Source organism: Molossus molossus, unplaced genomic scaffold (assembly GCF_014108415.1).
Source record: "Molossus molossus isolate mMolMol1 unplaced genomic scaffold, mMolMol1.p scaffold_m16_p_4, whole genome shotgun sequence".
NCBI classification, from domain to species: domain Eukaryota; kingdom Metazoa; phylum Chordata; class Mammalia; order Chiroptera; family Molossidae; genus Molossus; species Molossus molossus.
The window spans coordinates 72446416-72460743 of record NW_023425377.1 but is presented as its reverse complement, the minus strand read 5'-3'; the positions used below and the strand labels follow the sequence as shown (position 1 = coordinate 72460743).

The 14328-nt window shown below is 42.1% G+C and overlaps 1 protein-coding gene across 1 annotated transcript in view; it reads left to right on the top strand.

The window, feature by feature from the left end:
* The window catches only part of LOC118616141 (zinc finger protein 14-like), a 38501-nt gene extending 31896 nt beyond the window's left edge, over nucleotides 1-6605 (top strand). The window contains exon 5 of the mRNA XM_036241550.1: nucleotides 6514-6605. Within this exon, the coding sequence (XP_036097443.1) occupies nucleotides 6514-6515 (2 nt within the window). The 3' untranslated portion in view covers nucleotides 6516-6605. The remainder of the gene's footprint in view (nucleotides 1-6513) is intronic.
* Nucleotides 6606-14328: the final 7723 nt, after the last annotated feature.

The following is a 14328-nucleotide window of genomic DNA, read 5'->3' as shown; positions in this document are numbered from 1 at the left end:
AGATGGGTGGGGCGATGTGACGGTGGGGGGTGGCATGCGCGTCCCTTGCTGCTCCAGGCTTGCTTGGAATCTGGTGTAGCCCGCCCTTATAGATCCCTGGTGGCTCTGCCAAAGCCTCTGTCCAGCTGTGATCTGCTCTGGTTGTGGAAGTGGTAGGAAGGACTCAGAGAGGCCAAGGATATCTAGAAATGGTGAGTGTGCAGGGCCGTGTACCGAGAGGAGGATGAGGGCTAGTCGGACCAGCGGTGGCGTGCGGGCCTCCCTGCCGTCACCTCCCGGGTCTGCGGACCTCAGTCCCCTCGTGGCTGGGCTGGCAGCCGGACCCCGGGCATCCTGTCCCGTCTCTGCGCACGGACACTTCGGCCCCAGAGCCTCGCTGGGCAGCTCTGCGCCCGCAGTCCCGTCTCCCCAGATGGTGCGGTGACCACAGGGAGGGTCATCAAGGGACAGTGGTGACTCAGTCTGCGGAGTGTGGGAGGAAGTCTCTGTGGGGTACCCAGTCCCTCCTTTCTCTCCAAGGGTGACTGTTTTTTATTTTTCAAATATTTGGGGAGGAGTTTTCAGATTCCTGTGCCCAGGCTAGCTTTTCCAGTGACTGTCAGTAAGTCCCTAAATATTCAAATCCTCCTCTCATTTCCAAGCCAACTTCTCCTCCTGGAGTCACGACGTCATCATGACGAACTCTTTGTCCTCCGGGATACATTTCAAACAGACCCAATATTTCAATATTTTATCCTTTTCCCACAGAGTTATGATGACTCATTTTAAGAGATTTATATTTGTTGTAGATATTTTATACGAGAGAAAGCCTAGAACAACCTCCTGGAAGACATGTATGAAATCTCCGTTCCTCTTTCCCCAGGATCTTTCCTGGGCACAGAAAGACACCCTGTGGGGAAGTCCTTTGGGTGGAGATCCCTGTTTGGAAGTTTTCCTGGGTGTTCTCTCCTGTCAGCCCTGCCCCTCCCTGAGTCACCTTGATTTATTCATTCATTTAAATTTATGTTTTCAACAGGGGTAAAATATTTTTGAATCATTAGAGTTTGAAGGACAGTATAAAGTATCTCCAAAGAACTGGAAAAGAAGTGAATTTCAGAAAAAAGATTCCAAGTTTATGTTCCATTTGTACAGAACTATTCTTTCGCTCTTTCTTCCCCTGAGCATATATAGTAAGTTCCTGAGGTCTGTTTTTGACTCAGGGGTATTTTCAAGTAAAATTTCAGGGTTTACCTTTGCAGGACACACGTGTTCAAGTCTGATTAATTATTTACAAGACTAGTAATTTCCCTGTAAATAATAATTAACAATTTTCCCCTGAAAGTAATAGGTATTTCTGTTTAATATTTTTCTTTTTTGATTTTAGAGAGAGAAGGAGAGAGAAATAGAAACATCGATGAAAGAGAACATCAATTGGCTGCCTCCTGCATGCCCCACACTGGGGTTTGGGTTCACAACCTGGGCATGTGCCCTCACCGGGAATCGAACCTGCAACCTCTTGGTGTGTGGGTCAACGCTCAACCACTGAGCCATATCGCTGGGCGTGGTTTTTATTTTTAGATGAAATAGTACAAGTGCCTCACAATTTTCTTTCTTTCCTCATAAAAGCTGGTTTTAAGTTATTTTGCTGGATTGTTCAAACACTGGGTTTGTATCATTTTAAAACATCAACCATGTTCCAAAGCAACTCCAGGGTGGAGCAGAGTCCTGTGGTCAGTGACCCAACCTAAGGCCTCCTTGAGTCTGCTAAGGGAAACACTGGAAGGCCCAGTTGATCTTCCTGGGATGCCTCCCCCTGCAGGTGTCCTACCTGCTCACACCCACCATGGAAGAGACCTTTACACTGAGAAGCTACAGCCCTGGAATGCGGGGGGTGCACATTTGGGGAAAAGTGATGATGCCCTTTCCGAGGCTGTGATTTCTTAGACCTAGACATTCTTAGACCTTATGTTTGAGTTTTGCATTCACAGTGTAGCTGCACTCAGAGGGCAATTTGTGCACATTGAAAAAATCTGAAAATCAGGTGTCTGCCTCATGAACAAAGGGTTTATGAATATAGGGTTTCATTTAGGTCAGAACTTAATCTGAATCAGGCTGAGTTTCATCACTTGTGAAAATGGAGGCAGCCTTGGGGAGGGAGTGCTTACAGGAAAGGGGAGGGTGTGTGGAACTCCCAGATTTCATTCCTGGGGCTGCTCAGGTGTCCCTACTCTCCTTCCCCAGGAAATAACCCAATCCAGGGCTTCTATCTCAACAGGAGTGTCTGGACCCCAAATCAGCTTTCTGAATTAAAGTTACCACTCTCTGTAACACAGTAATTCACAAACATTTATTCAATGACTCAATACTGTCTCAAATTACATTGTACCTATGTTTTCAGTAAATGCTCTTAAGGAGAATTACTGAATGTAATGTAGAAGTCAAATTGGTGCACTTGCCTAAAGCATCAGAAATCTTTGCCTTTCACACAGTCATGGCACCCATTGTTCTAAAACACCCCATAGTGAGCAGGACAGTTCAATCAATAATTCATAACTTTAAATTATATTAAATTAAGCCTTCACCACTTCCTATGTGGCTTACAAAATGGGATTTCATGGTTTTTACCCCTTAGTAATATTAGTTCATTGGGCCCAGTGTAAATTAAACAGGATCTTCAAGGACTGAAAATTGTTATAAGAAACTTTTTAGGAAGAGGCGATTGTCCTCAGTGCTTCTCCTTTGAACAGCTGAATTTGGCCTGATCCTAAGCCTGGAGGGAGTGAACGACACCTCACAGCGGATTTCCTAGAGCACTGCCCTCTCTGGGTTTGTCAACTTGAAAAGGTTTACTCACTTATTTGAGCCTTAGTTTTTCAAATATTTAAAATTTTGTAAATAATGAAGCTTAAAAACAGTACAAAATGTTCCCAGAAAGGAAGGAAATAGGTAAATTTGAGAAAAAAGAAAATACTCCAGGATTACATTGAATGTGTTAAAATTCTTGTCTCCCTTTTTTCTCTTCTGAGTGTGTGCAGTAATACTCTGAGGTCTGTTCTTTTCTTTTATGTGTGGGGGTAGGGTGTTTTTAAGTAAAAGTTCAGGGCTTAGACTGGCATACCAGAAGTGTTCTAGTATGATGAATTGTTTATAAAACAATTTCTTGCCATAAAAATAATAATGTAATTATTTTCTGAAAGTAAAAAATAATTGTTTTTTCTTTTTGAACTAGAACAATGCCTTATGGTTTGCTTTCCTCTTTTACACAGAAACATTGGGAATGTGCAACTTTACTGGATTGTTCAAACACTGTGTTCGTATCATTTAAAATATCCGCTTGGTCCAAAGCAATGTTCCTGGGAGCAGAGGCCTGTGGTCAATGGCCCAGCTAAGGCTCCCTTGAGCCTTAAAAGGGAAGTACTTGAAGGCCCAGCAGGTGTCCTACCTGCTCACAAGCACCATGGAAGGAACTTTTATAGTGAGAGAAGCTGCAGCCCTTACACATGGGGGAGGGAGTGAAGCTCCTTCTGAGGTTTTAGTTGTGATTCCCCTGGGCCTGTTTCTAGGCCTAGGTTGGGGTTTTGCATCCACAGTGGAGGTGCACTCAGACTGTACTTTGTGCACATTGAGAAAGTCTGTGAGAGGAGCCAGTGTCTTGGGTTAGGGTTTGTGAATTTGGAAGTTTATTTGGGTCAGAACCTTACATTGGAATCCAGCAGAGCATTTTCTCACTGTAAGCTGAAGCCTGAAAGAGGGAGTGTTCCCATTATTCCCTGTGGAGAGGAGCGTGTTGGAGCTCCCAGACTTCGTTCCTTGGGCTGCTCAGGTGTCCTCTCCTCCTTCCCCAGGGACTGTCCCACTACAGAGATTCTGCCTCACCCTGAAGAGTCTAGAATGTGGAACCTTCTGTCCTGTGGGAAGCAGGCTGCTCATCTGAGAGGATTCCAATGCTTGTGTTTCTTTCCTTTGGATCCTTCGTCCATTGACTAGTGCAGCCCTTTGGCTCTACTTTTCCTGAGCACTTTATTCTGTGTGGTAATACCACTTTCAGTGTCTTGGGCTTAAAAGTGTAAATTGAGCCCTGGCTGGTGTAACTCAGTTGGTTAGTTGATTGGAGCATCGTCCTGTAAGGTTGTGGGTTTGATTCCTGGTCAGGGCATACATGTACCTAAGGTTGCGGGAGGTAACTGATGTTTCTCTCTCTCTGGAATCAATAAAACAAATTTTTAAAAAAAGAATGAATAAAATTAATTGAAGAAAACAGAATATTTTTAAAAAGTAACTTGATTGAGAGAGATGATGTTGGTAAGGCAAGTAAATAGTGGAACTAAATAGATTTTTTTGGTACCTTTTAGGGTAGAAAACTTCAAGATGTGATATGAATGTGTTTAATTTCTCAGGTCCATTTTTTATTTTTACATCAGAGTTTGTCATTGAGGTAAGGAAAACTAATCAAAACTTTTGTAAATTTTTGAAAATTTTCCTATGTTTAAGCAGCCATACCCAAACTCAAACAGCATCATAATATGCTACATATTTCTGAAAATACCTTTATGTGACATAAAGGGAAAAGACAAACTGGGATGCAATTTGCCTTTAATTAGCAGGAGATTTTATTTGTATGGATTACACTTCTATAATCATTATCATTTATAAGAATTAAATCTTAGAATGGTTTCTTATATAAAAAGGTTATAATTGAAGAAATACTAGTAGATAGTAAAACATGGTGCATATAAATGTCTGTGTTTATCATAAATCTATAAGATAGAAAAGTCTAATTTAAGAAGACTCACTGCTCACATATCCTCATTTCTCCAGTAATGTTACTCTAGCCACTCCCAAAGACAGTTTTTATCATTTCTTGAGCCTCTTGTTGATGGTTTTTTGTTTTGTTTAATTTAAAAGCAAACCATTGTAAATGAATATTGTTCTTACCCGTGTTTGTCCTTGTAATGAGCAGTCAGACTCAGAATTGTTTGATATTTGCTGGCAGCTTAGGCCTTCCTCTCCTTCTTCCCTTGTGTCCACACCTGGGCAGGCTGGGGAGAAAATTCGGGGCTCCCTCCAAATTTTCTAACCACATAAGCCCCTGCCTGTGAGCAGAACTCTTGTCTTGACCCCTCTCCTGAAAATGTTCTTTACTTGACCAAATTTTAGTCAGGCTCCTGAAACTCCTCCCAGGTCTGTCTGTGCAAGTCCTTGTAAAGTCAAGTTTTCGCAGGAACCCTGCTAAATCAGATGATCCAGAAGCCCCACCCCCTTTCTGACCACCCTCCATATCTGATCAGGTTCCTCCCCCTCCACCGTCAGGTGACGTCTGATCACCTGGCCTGTCTGCAGCAAGAATCCTGTTTGGTCAGGTTAGCAGGTACTCCCTCACCCCTGATTTTCTCTTAGAAATTTTCTTTTTCTTTTTTTAATTTTTATTTTTTAAATATCGGGCAATTTTCTTGTGCCTCTTCATTTATTAAAAGAATGTATCCATTAGCAGTCATTAGTACATTCGGTCAAGATGTGGGCTAAATCATCCTCAATGGCTTAAGAGAAAATGCTTTTTCAAGAAAAATAATGGCATTAATTGCTCAGTGGAATAGATATGGCTTTCCTTGCCATAACCTCTCCACCCCAGGCGGAATTGGACACTGCTGACCTCTGTCAGAGATCCAGGCCACTTTCTCCCTACCCTGTCAGTCAGCTCCTTGCTCCAGCCGTGGCCTCTCTGGTGGCAGGCACTCTCCACAGGGAACAAATAGAGCTCCTCATCCGTCACAGTGAGGAACCTCAGAATGATTCTTCTTGCTCTCTGATTCGTCCAAGGGAGAGAAAGGACCGAGATGCCTCACTTAGCAAACAATCTCATTTGAAGAGACTCTGTTTTAGCAACAGGAAGCAAATCACATTAGAGGAATAATCACCCTCCTGTAGCTCTCAACTGAAACCGATCTCCTTTTTGACCTTTCCTTTGAAACACATGCTCTCTGGAAAATGTAGTTCAAGGAGGAAGGTGTAGGTTTGTGTGTGTGTGTGTGTGTGTGTGTGTGTGTGAAAACAAGTCCATGATGGAAACAAGCTTTCTATGTAGCTTTCTAACTGAACACCTTAAGTTTTAATTAGTGAAAAGCTTTCCTCTCCTAAATGCGGGTATCTTTCCAGGCTTTGACTTTTTCTTACTTCCTCCATCTTGGGTCACATCCCCTCTCACAGGCATTAATAATTACCTCTATATCAATTAAGATATCCTCAGGTGAAAGTAATAAAATAGCAACTAATAGTGACTTAAATTACAAAGACGTTTAATAAATGTCTGTGTAACGCAAGTCTAGAGGCAGGCAATTCCAGATTTTGTTCAGCAGCCTCAGCAAAGACACTGAAGACCAAAGGTTCTACCATCATTCCACTTTGGCACCATCAGTGTGGCAGCCACATCTCTCAAGACCGCTATGCTGCTCCCCTACTCTCCTGATGGGGTCACAGCAGGAAGGAAGGAGATGGGAGCAAAACGGGCCTTCTCCTTATGGAGGTCTCTTTCACCAGGAAGAAGATCCTTCCCAGAAGCCCCCCAGTCTCATGGGCCAGAACCAGATCCCATGCTCACCCCTTGAGCAGTCAATCAAAGGGAACCGAGTACCATGTTTTGACTTAGGCCAGTCATGATTTATTTTCTTCATTTGGGCAGTTGCAGCCCAAACACAGGTGAGAACAGCTGTTAAGGAGGCAACAGCTCCCAGGTCCATATTCTTTTTTTTTTTTAAATCTTTATTGTTGAATGTATTATAGATGTTCCTCATTTTCCCTCCATAGACCCCCTCCTCCCCACTTCCGCCCCCCTCCCGCCTTTTCCCACACTATTGTCTGTGTCCATTGATTACGCATATAAGTTCTTTGGTTTATTTCTTCCCACCCCCTCGAACCCCTTTCCCTTTGAGGTTTGTCAGTTTAGCAATGAATTTATACTTCTTAATCCCCTCACCCTTTTCACCCATTCCCCCAAACCCCCTCCCATCTGGCAACCAACAAAATGTTCTCTGTATCTATGAGAATGTTTCTGCTCTGCCTGTTCATTTTGTTTGTAGATTCCATTGTTGATAGATATGTATTCATTGCCATTTTGTTTGTTCATATTTTTATCTGTTTCTTCAAAAAGACCCTTCATCATTTTATATAATAACGGTTTGGTGGTAATGATCTCCTTTAACTTTTTTTTTTTGTCTGGGAAACTCTTTATATGGCCATCAATTCTAAATGACAGGTTTGCAGGATAGAGTAATCTTGGTTGTAGGTTCTTGGTTTTCATCACTCTGGATATTTCTTGCCACTCCCTTCTGACCTGCAAAGTTTCTTTTGAGAAATCAGCTGACAGCCTTATGGGAACTCCCTTGTAGGTAACTAACTGCTTTTCTCTTGCTGCTTTTAAGATTCTCTCTTTGTCTTGAACCTTTTGCATTTTGATGATGTTGTGTCTTGGTGTGGGCCTCTTGGGGTTCATCTTGTTTGGGACTCTCTGTGCTTCCTGGACTTGTATGTCTGTTTCCTTCACCAGTTAGGAAAGTTTTCTGCCATTATTATTTCAAACAGGTTTTCAATTTCTTGTTCTGGCTCTTCTCCTTCGGGCACCCCCAAGATGCGAATGTTGGCACGTTGAAGTTGTCCCAGAGGCTCTTTACACTATTATCATTTTTTTGGATTCTTTTTTCTTTTTGCTGTTCTGATTGGGTATTTTTTGCTTCCTTATATTCCAAATCAATGGTTTGCTTCTTGGATTTACATACTCTACTATTGAATCTGTGTAAATTATTCTTTATTTCAGTTAATGCCTCCTTCATTTCTGACTGTGCATCCATCATTTCTGACTGGTCCTTTTTTATGCTCTTTTTTATCCTCACTAAGTTCATTGAGCATCCTTATAAGCAGTATTTTGAACTCAGCATCTGTTAGGTTGCTTATCTCCATTTTTGCTTAGTTCTTTCCTCCGGGTTTTGTTCTGTTCTTTCATTTGGGACCTGTTTCTTTGTCTCCTCATTTTGGCTGCCTCCCTGTGTTTGTTTCAGTGTATTACTTAATGGGAGGTATGGGGCTATCTGAGACCAGAAGCTGCTTATTTGAAAGAATTTAGGAAAACCTGAAGCAGGATCCAAGACAGGCCAATCCTATGGTTAAGTAACTGGCAGCAGCTTGGGTGGGCCTGAACGTTGGGTGGGGCGGGGCCTCAGGGAATTACCAGGTTGCTGGAGTCCCAGATATGGCGACTGTCTGCCACTCCAGGGAAGGGCTCACCAAAGGAACAAAGGCCTCTGACAGCATGTTTGTCCCGGAGAAAGCCCCCTCTCCAGCCCTCGCTCCAGTGGCAAACAGCTCAGTTCTTCCTTGTATGTTTCTGGTGCCCCTCGAGCTGCCTCCCCTCCAAGCTTAGAGGGAGTGAGTCCAACAAGTCCGTGGGAGGGCCCTTTAAGAGGAGCTGCCTGGGGCTCCAGTTGCGTCAGCCCTCCTGAGTCTCTTAGGAATTTTCTATCCACTGACCCCCACCTGCTCATTTGTCCATGCTGTACTCAGAGTTAACTTTAATCTTTGAAAGAGCCCTTTCTCACCTACTGTAAAATGCCACAGCAATGGTCTCTGTACTTATTGCAATGGTTCTGAACAAATTCTGACTTACTCTCTTTGACAAATATCATTGATTATTTTTTACTGTATCACCCTGTAGCTACCCAGGTCTTTTTTTTTTTCTTACTCTGAAGCCATTTCAGAACCGCTTGAGAGGTCACCCTGCCCTCCCCAGAGACCTCAGTTATATGATTCATAGGCCTTTTTCTACTCTGTGTGTGTATGTGTGTCACCTTGCAGGTGATCATAACAGCTGGCTATGTGAGAGCATGTCCCAACATGACCACACTGTGAGTCTGTCTCCTCTTGCTCTCACTTGCTCACCTGCTGTGCTGCCTGATGGTGGTCACACTGTGGCTGCGGGGTGCTGGGGAGCCGGTGCTGTGAGCTGAGCTGCCCGTGTGGCACTGCTGAGCCTGCCAAGCCTCAGTTCTATGTGCAGCCAACCAAGTGGGCAGTTTTGAGAATTTCTAGGCATTTGGGAGCAGGAGCATGTGATTGGGGTCTGCCTTAAGGTGGTCTTGGGTTGATGTCTCTGCCAGGATTTATCTGTGTGTGAGTGAAGCTGTGACAGAGGCTGGTTGACCTGACATACCTTGGGGGTGGGATGGGTAAAAGAGACTACACCCTGTGGCCCCATCTGTTTGTCACTTTTGAAAGAGCAGTTATTTAAAAAGAAAAAGTGAAAGAAGAGAAAGGTGAAATACAGCTAGTAAGTGCCCTTCTGAGCCCACCCCCTAATTCCAGAGGGCTCCCCAGGACCCTTCAGTCCCTCTGGTGCTGCTCTCCCTGCCTCCACTGCAACAAGCATCCTGACCCTGAGGTCAAGGGCGCAACACCCAGGGCACCCTTGAGGCACAGCCAAGGGATTAGTTCAAACCTGATTTCAGCTTACGTTCTTAAATTCTATAAAGCAACAGTTGTCGTGGAGATGCTCCTAAATCTGGTGGCACTAGTTAGAGTCCTTGGGAGAAAAGAATGATAAATACCAGGGTAGAGAGGCACTTCCTCCATCAAAGTATATACAGTGCTTCCTCCCCGCCCACCCAGAACAGGGAAGGACAGGAGAATGAAAACAAAAGAAAAAAAAATACAGAAACTAAACTAAGGTCTACAATTTCACTAATTAGAAATCCACAGTGTAGTAAAAAAGTTTATACAAGAAAAAAAAAGGAAAGGCACTGCCCGGGCTTTGGGCCTCATGACAAAGGTTCTGCAGCAGTTTTGCCGTCTGCTGTAATGCACGTATTCACAAACCTTCATGCAAGTAACCAGTCAAGCTGCAATTATCCTTGGGATCCTACTAATTGTAGTCATGGTACCCTGATAATCTTAGAGGAGAGTTACTTAACATAATATAGAAGACAAATAGGCATGTTTCACCTCAACCACGAGCACTATCATCTTCCATAAATGCCTCCTGGTCATAGAACCCATTATTCTAAAATATTTCATATAGAGCTGGGAAGCTCTGATTCGTAAACTAAACTTATATTAAGTCTTTGAAACTTTCAAATTGGCTTCAAAAAAGGGACCCCAAAGACCTTACCCCCAGTTACTTAGTATAGTACAGTGTCAGGTAACCAGGGCTGGGAGGATTGCAAACTTATGAAAAACCTATTTAGGAAGAAGTGATCATCTCTGGTGCTTCTCCTTTAACCATCCCATTTGGTCTGATCTTAAGCCTGGAAAGAATGGATGACACCTCACACTGGATTGCCACCATCTCCAGGCTCTGGTCGCACCAAATAAACCCCTATTCCTAGTTTCCAACATTATGGAAATCACTGACTCTACCCACTCAGCAACTGGTAAATATTCTGCTTTCACAGATTTAACTATATTTGTTCTACTCAGTGCCTATTTCAACAGTCTGTCAGCTGCAGTTGGCCTTCACTTCTGAAGGGACATGATACATCTTTACCTGCTTATCTTCAGGGGACCTCAACACCATTGCCAGCACCCAGTCTCTGCAGACAGGATGTGGACTGCAGGCACCCTTCTCCAGGAGCACGTGTGACATTCACTAATGACATCCTCCTCTGAGAACAATTGTTTGACATTCATTCAGAACATATGAATATTGAACAAAAGGAACTCAAAAAGCACAAGGTTCCATGGACCTGCACATAATGTGAGGCCCTGACACCTTGGTTCAATTTCTGAAAATGATTTGGTGAACAAGGGCTTCTCCCTCCCTGACACTGTGAAGAAATAGTGATTGTCCCTCTCAGCACACACATATCTAGGTTGATTTGATGTTCTGGAGGCAACCTATTTCTTGTTTACAAATTTTACCTGAGCCCATCTGTACTGTTTGTGCAAACTGGATCACTTTGAATGGGTATATCTACCACAGAAGGCTCTAGACTGTGTTCACATTGTCATGCATCAGGCTCCCTCATTAGTGCCCTGGGAGTCTCCTTCACTGTGGAGAGTTTAGTGACCTCTTCTCATGCCTCCTGGAGTTACGCATGATGGCCTTGAGTGGACAACTCAAGGCTTCTGATGCGTGAACCTACCTCCTCAGCCCAGCAATGCATGTCATGAGAACTGTAATTAGCATCTATACTGGCCTCTGCTCAAAACAGAGGCTTTTCTGGCCCCGAGTGTGTGACCCTCCACCCAGCTGCCCGTTATGTCTTAGGTCCTGGAAACAGCATCCACAAGCTCATCACAGCTACCAAGGCCTCCTTGAGACATGATAGAGCCAAAGCTGAGCTCTTTGGCAAAGCCTTCCTGGTGGAGGATGTGCCCTGCTCTCTCCTGAGTCACTTGACAGGTCCCATGTTCTGGAAGGGGTGCTTTTCACCATTCAGTATGATGTTAGCTCTGGGCTTGTCACCCGTGGCTTTTATTATGTTGAGGTATACTTCTTTCTTTGCCACATTTGTTCAGAGTACTAGTAAAGAAAATTGAATTTTGTCAGATGTTCTTTCTGCATCTGTTGAGATAATCTTTATCCTTCGTTTTGTTAATTTAGTAACACTTTTAGTGATTTGAATATGTTGAACCATCTTGTATGTCCAATATAAATTTGATTTGATTATGTTGTATAAGCCTTTTAATGTGTTGCTGAGTCAATTTTTCTAGTATTTTGTGGAGGAATATTCATATCTATATTTATCAGGGATATTGGCCTATAATTTTCTTGTAGTGTTCTTGTCTGGCATTGGTATTAGCATAATGCTAGCCTCATAAAATGAGTTTAGAAGTGGATTTTCCTCTCCAACTGTTTGCAAAATTTTGAGTAGGATTGGTACTAATTCTTTTTAAAATGTTTTGTAGTATTCATCAGTGAAGCCATCTGGTTCCGGGCTTTTCTTCGTTGTGAGATTTTAGATTACTGATTCAACCTCCTAACTGATTATCGGGCTGTATGGACTTTCTGTTTATGATTCAGTCTGCTGGGTTTATATTTATAAGAATTTATCTGGTTCTTTTAGATTATCAACTTTGTTGGCATATTTTGTTCATAGTAATCTCTTGTGGTCTTTTATATTTTTGTGGTAACAGTTATAATTTCCTCTCTTCTGTTTCTTTTGTGTGTGTGCACAAAATTGTGAATTTTATTTGAATATTGTCCTTAGCTCATCACACTAAAACAAAGAATAAAATAACATTTATGTTGAACTAGAGATAGCTATGCTAGGTTGCCACCAGCTTGGAATATGTGCAAAAAGATGATTCATTATCTATTCATTTCTTCAAGTCGGATCTTATAAATGGATATAAATGTGAGTTTTGAAATCTTTTTCTATTTCTGTTTTCAGTAATTTGAATATTTTCTTTGTTTTCTTAGTTTGGTTGGTTAAACATTTGTCAATTTGGTTTATATCTTTAAAAATCTAACTCTTAGTTTCTTTGACTAGTTTTATACTTTCATATGTTTTCATGTTACTAATTAGTGTCCTTTTATTTCTCTGTAGCATTTCTTGTAAGGCAAGTGTAGTGGTGATGAACTCCCTCAACCTTTGTTTGTTTGCAGAAGTATTTCTCTTCCTTTATTTCTGGAGGAAAAGTTTTCTTGTAAAGCATTCTTGATTGACAGTTTCTTTTTTCATCAGGTTACATATATCATGCTACTCTGTCATGTTTTCAAGGTTTCTGCTGAGAAATAATGCCGAAATGGGGCTTCCCTTGCATATGATGTGTCACTTTTGATATTTTCAAAATTCTCTCTTTGTTTTGATTTTTGATAATTTAATTATAATGAATTGTGGTGAAGTCTTCTTTGGGTTCAATCTGTTTAGGGATCTTTGAAATTTGTGTATCTGGAGGTCCATATTTCTCCCCAAATTTGGGAAGTTTCTAGCTAGTATTTCTTTAAATAAACTTTCTACCCCATTCTGTCTATCTTTTTCTTCTGGGATTTCATGATGTATATATTATATCTCTTGATGATGTCCCATAAATCCCATAAGGATTCTTCATTTCTTTTCTTCTTTCTTTTTATTTTCTCCTATAACTGGATAATTGCAAACAATTTATCTTTGAGTTCACAAATTTTTTTTTCTGATTCATTAAGTCAAGTTCTTAAAGCTCATGATTGCATTTTTCATTTCACTCACTGTATTCTGCAGCTCCAGAATTCCTGTGTGAATTTTTTGTGATTTCTGTCTGTCAAACTTTTTGTTTCTTGATTTTATCGAGTTGACTATCTGTGTTCTTGTGAAGCTCCTGAGCTTTTTCAGAACAATTTTTTTTTTTTAATGTTTTGTCAGGTAGTTTTTAGAAACCATTTCTGTGGGCTTGATTACTAAAAAATTGTGTGAAATGACTGGTGTCATTTTGTTGTTGTTGTTGTTTTTGATGCACCCTGACAAATTTCAGTAGTGTGGAAGCATTTGAAGTAGTCATCTTCTCCAGTCTTAGCTGACTGGCATTGGGACAGAAACACTTATACCTAGCTACCCCAAAATAGATTCTGAGATTTTTCCAGAATTTTTTATTTATTTTTATGAACATGACCTCCTCATGCCTTTTGTTCCCTCTTTCGGAAAAATTCTTAATATTATATGTCTTCTTGGGATTCCTCAAAGTCGGGCCTGGTCCTGAGAGTCTCCTATTTGATCTCCTGAGGGTATTCCCCTGATATGCTCAAGTTTAGGTCTTCCTCTGATCCCACTGAGTTGAGCCAGCTGATTGTGTGTGCTTATGAAACAGTGGAGGCTTGCACTCACCATCTAGAGCAGACCCATGGAGCTGTCATGGGTGGGAGGGTGGTGGAGTGAGGTGTGCTCATGGGACAACTGGGAGTGTCTGCAGGCATTGTATCCATTGTAAAATGCAAGCCTCCTGGTGTAGTCCCCAAGCAGTGAGTTGGGTCTTCAGCCATTGGTGAATCCTAAACCCTGGTTAATGTTGTTCTTGAAACTCATACCTGCGCTTAGCCTTCCAACCACAAAGAAATGCTGATTCCCTTAGTATTCTTGACGAGATGGGAAATTGGTGAGCCTCGTGGGCTGTGTTCACACCACTGGGGAAGCCATGTGCTCAGTCACTTTCACTTTCTCTCATGGAGGGAATCTTAGGCCGAGGTGTCTTGGCAATAGCTGTGCCACCTTTGGAGAGGAAGATGCCGGCAAAGTGAAACTGTTCTTCTTATCCTAGTCTTACCTGTGTCTATTCTCAATTTTTTTTTGTCTAGTGATGTGTAGAAACTTCTCCACTGGACTCCCAGACTTCCACTAATGTTCTCTCATCCTTAGCTGTTTGTCAAAATCAATGTATTCTGGGTAGATGACT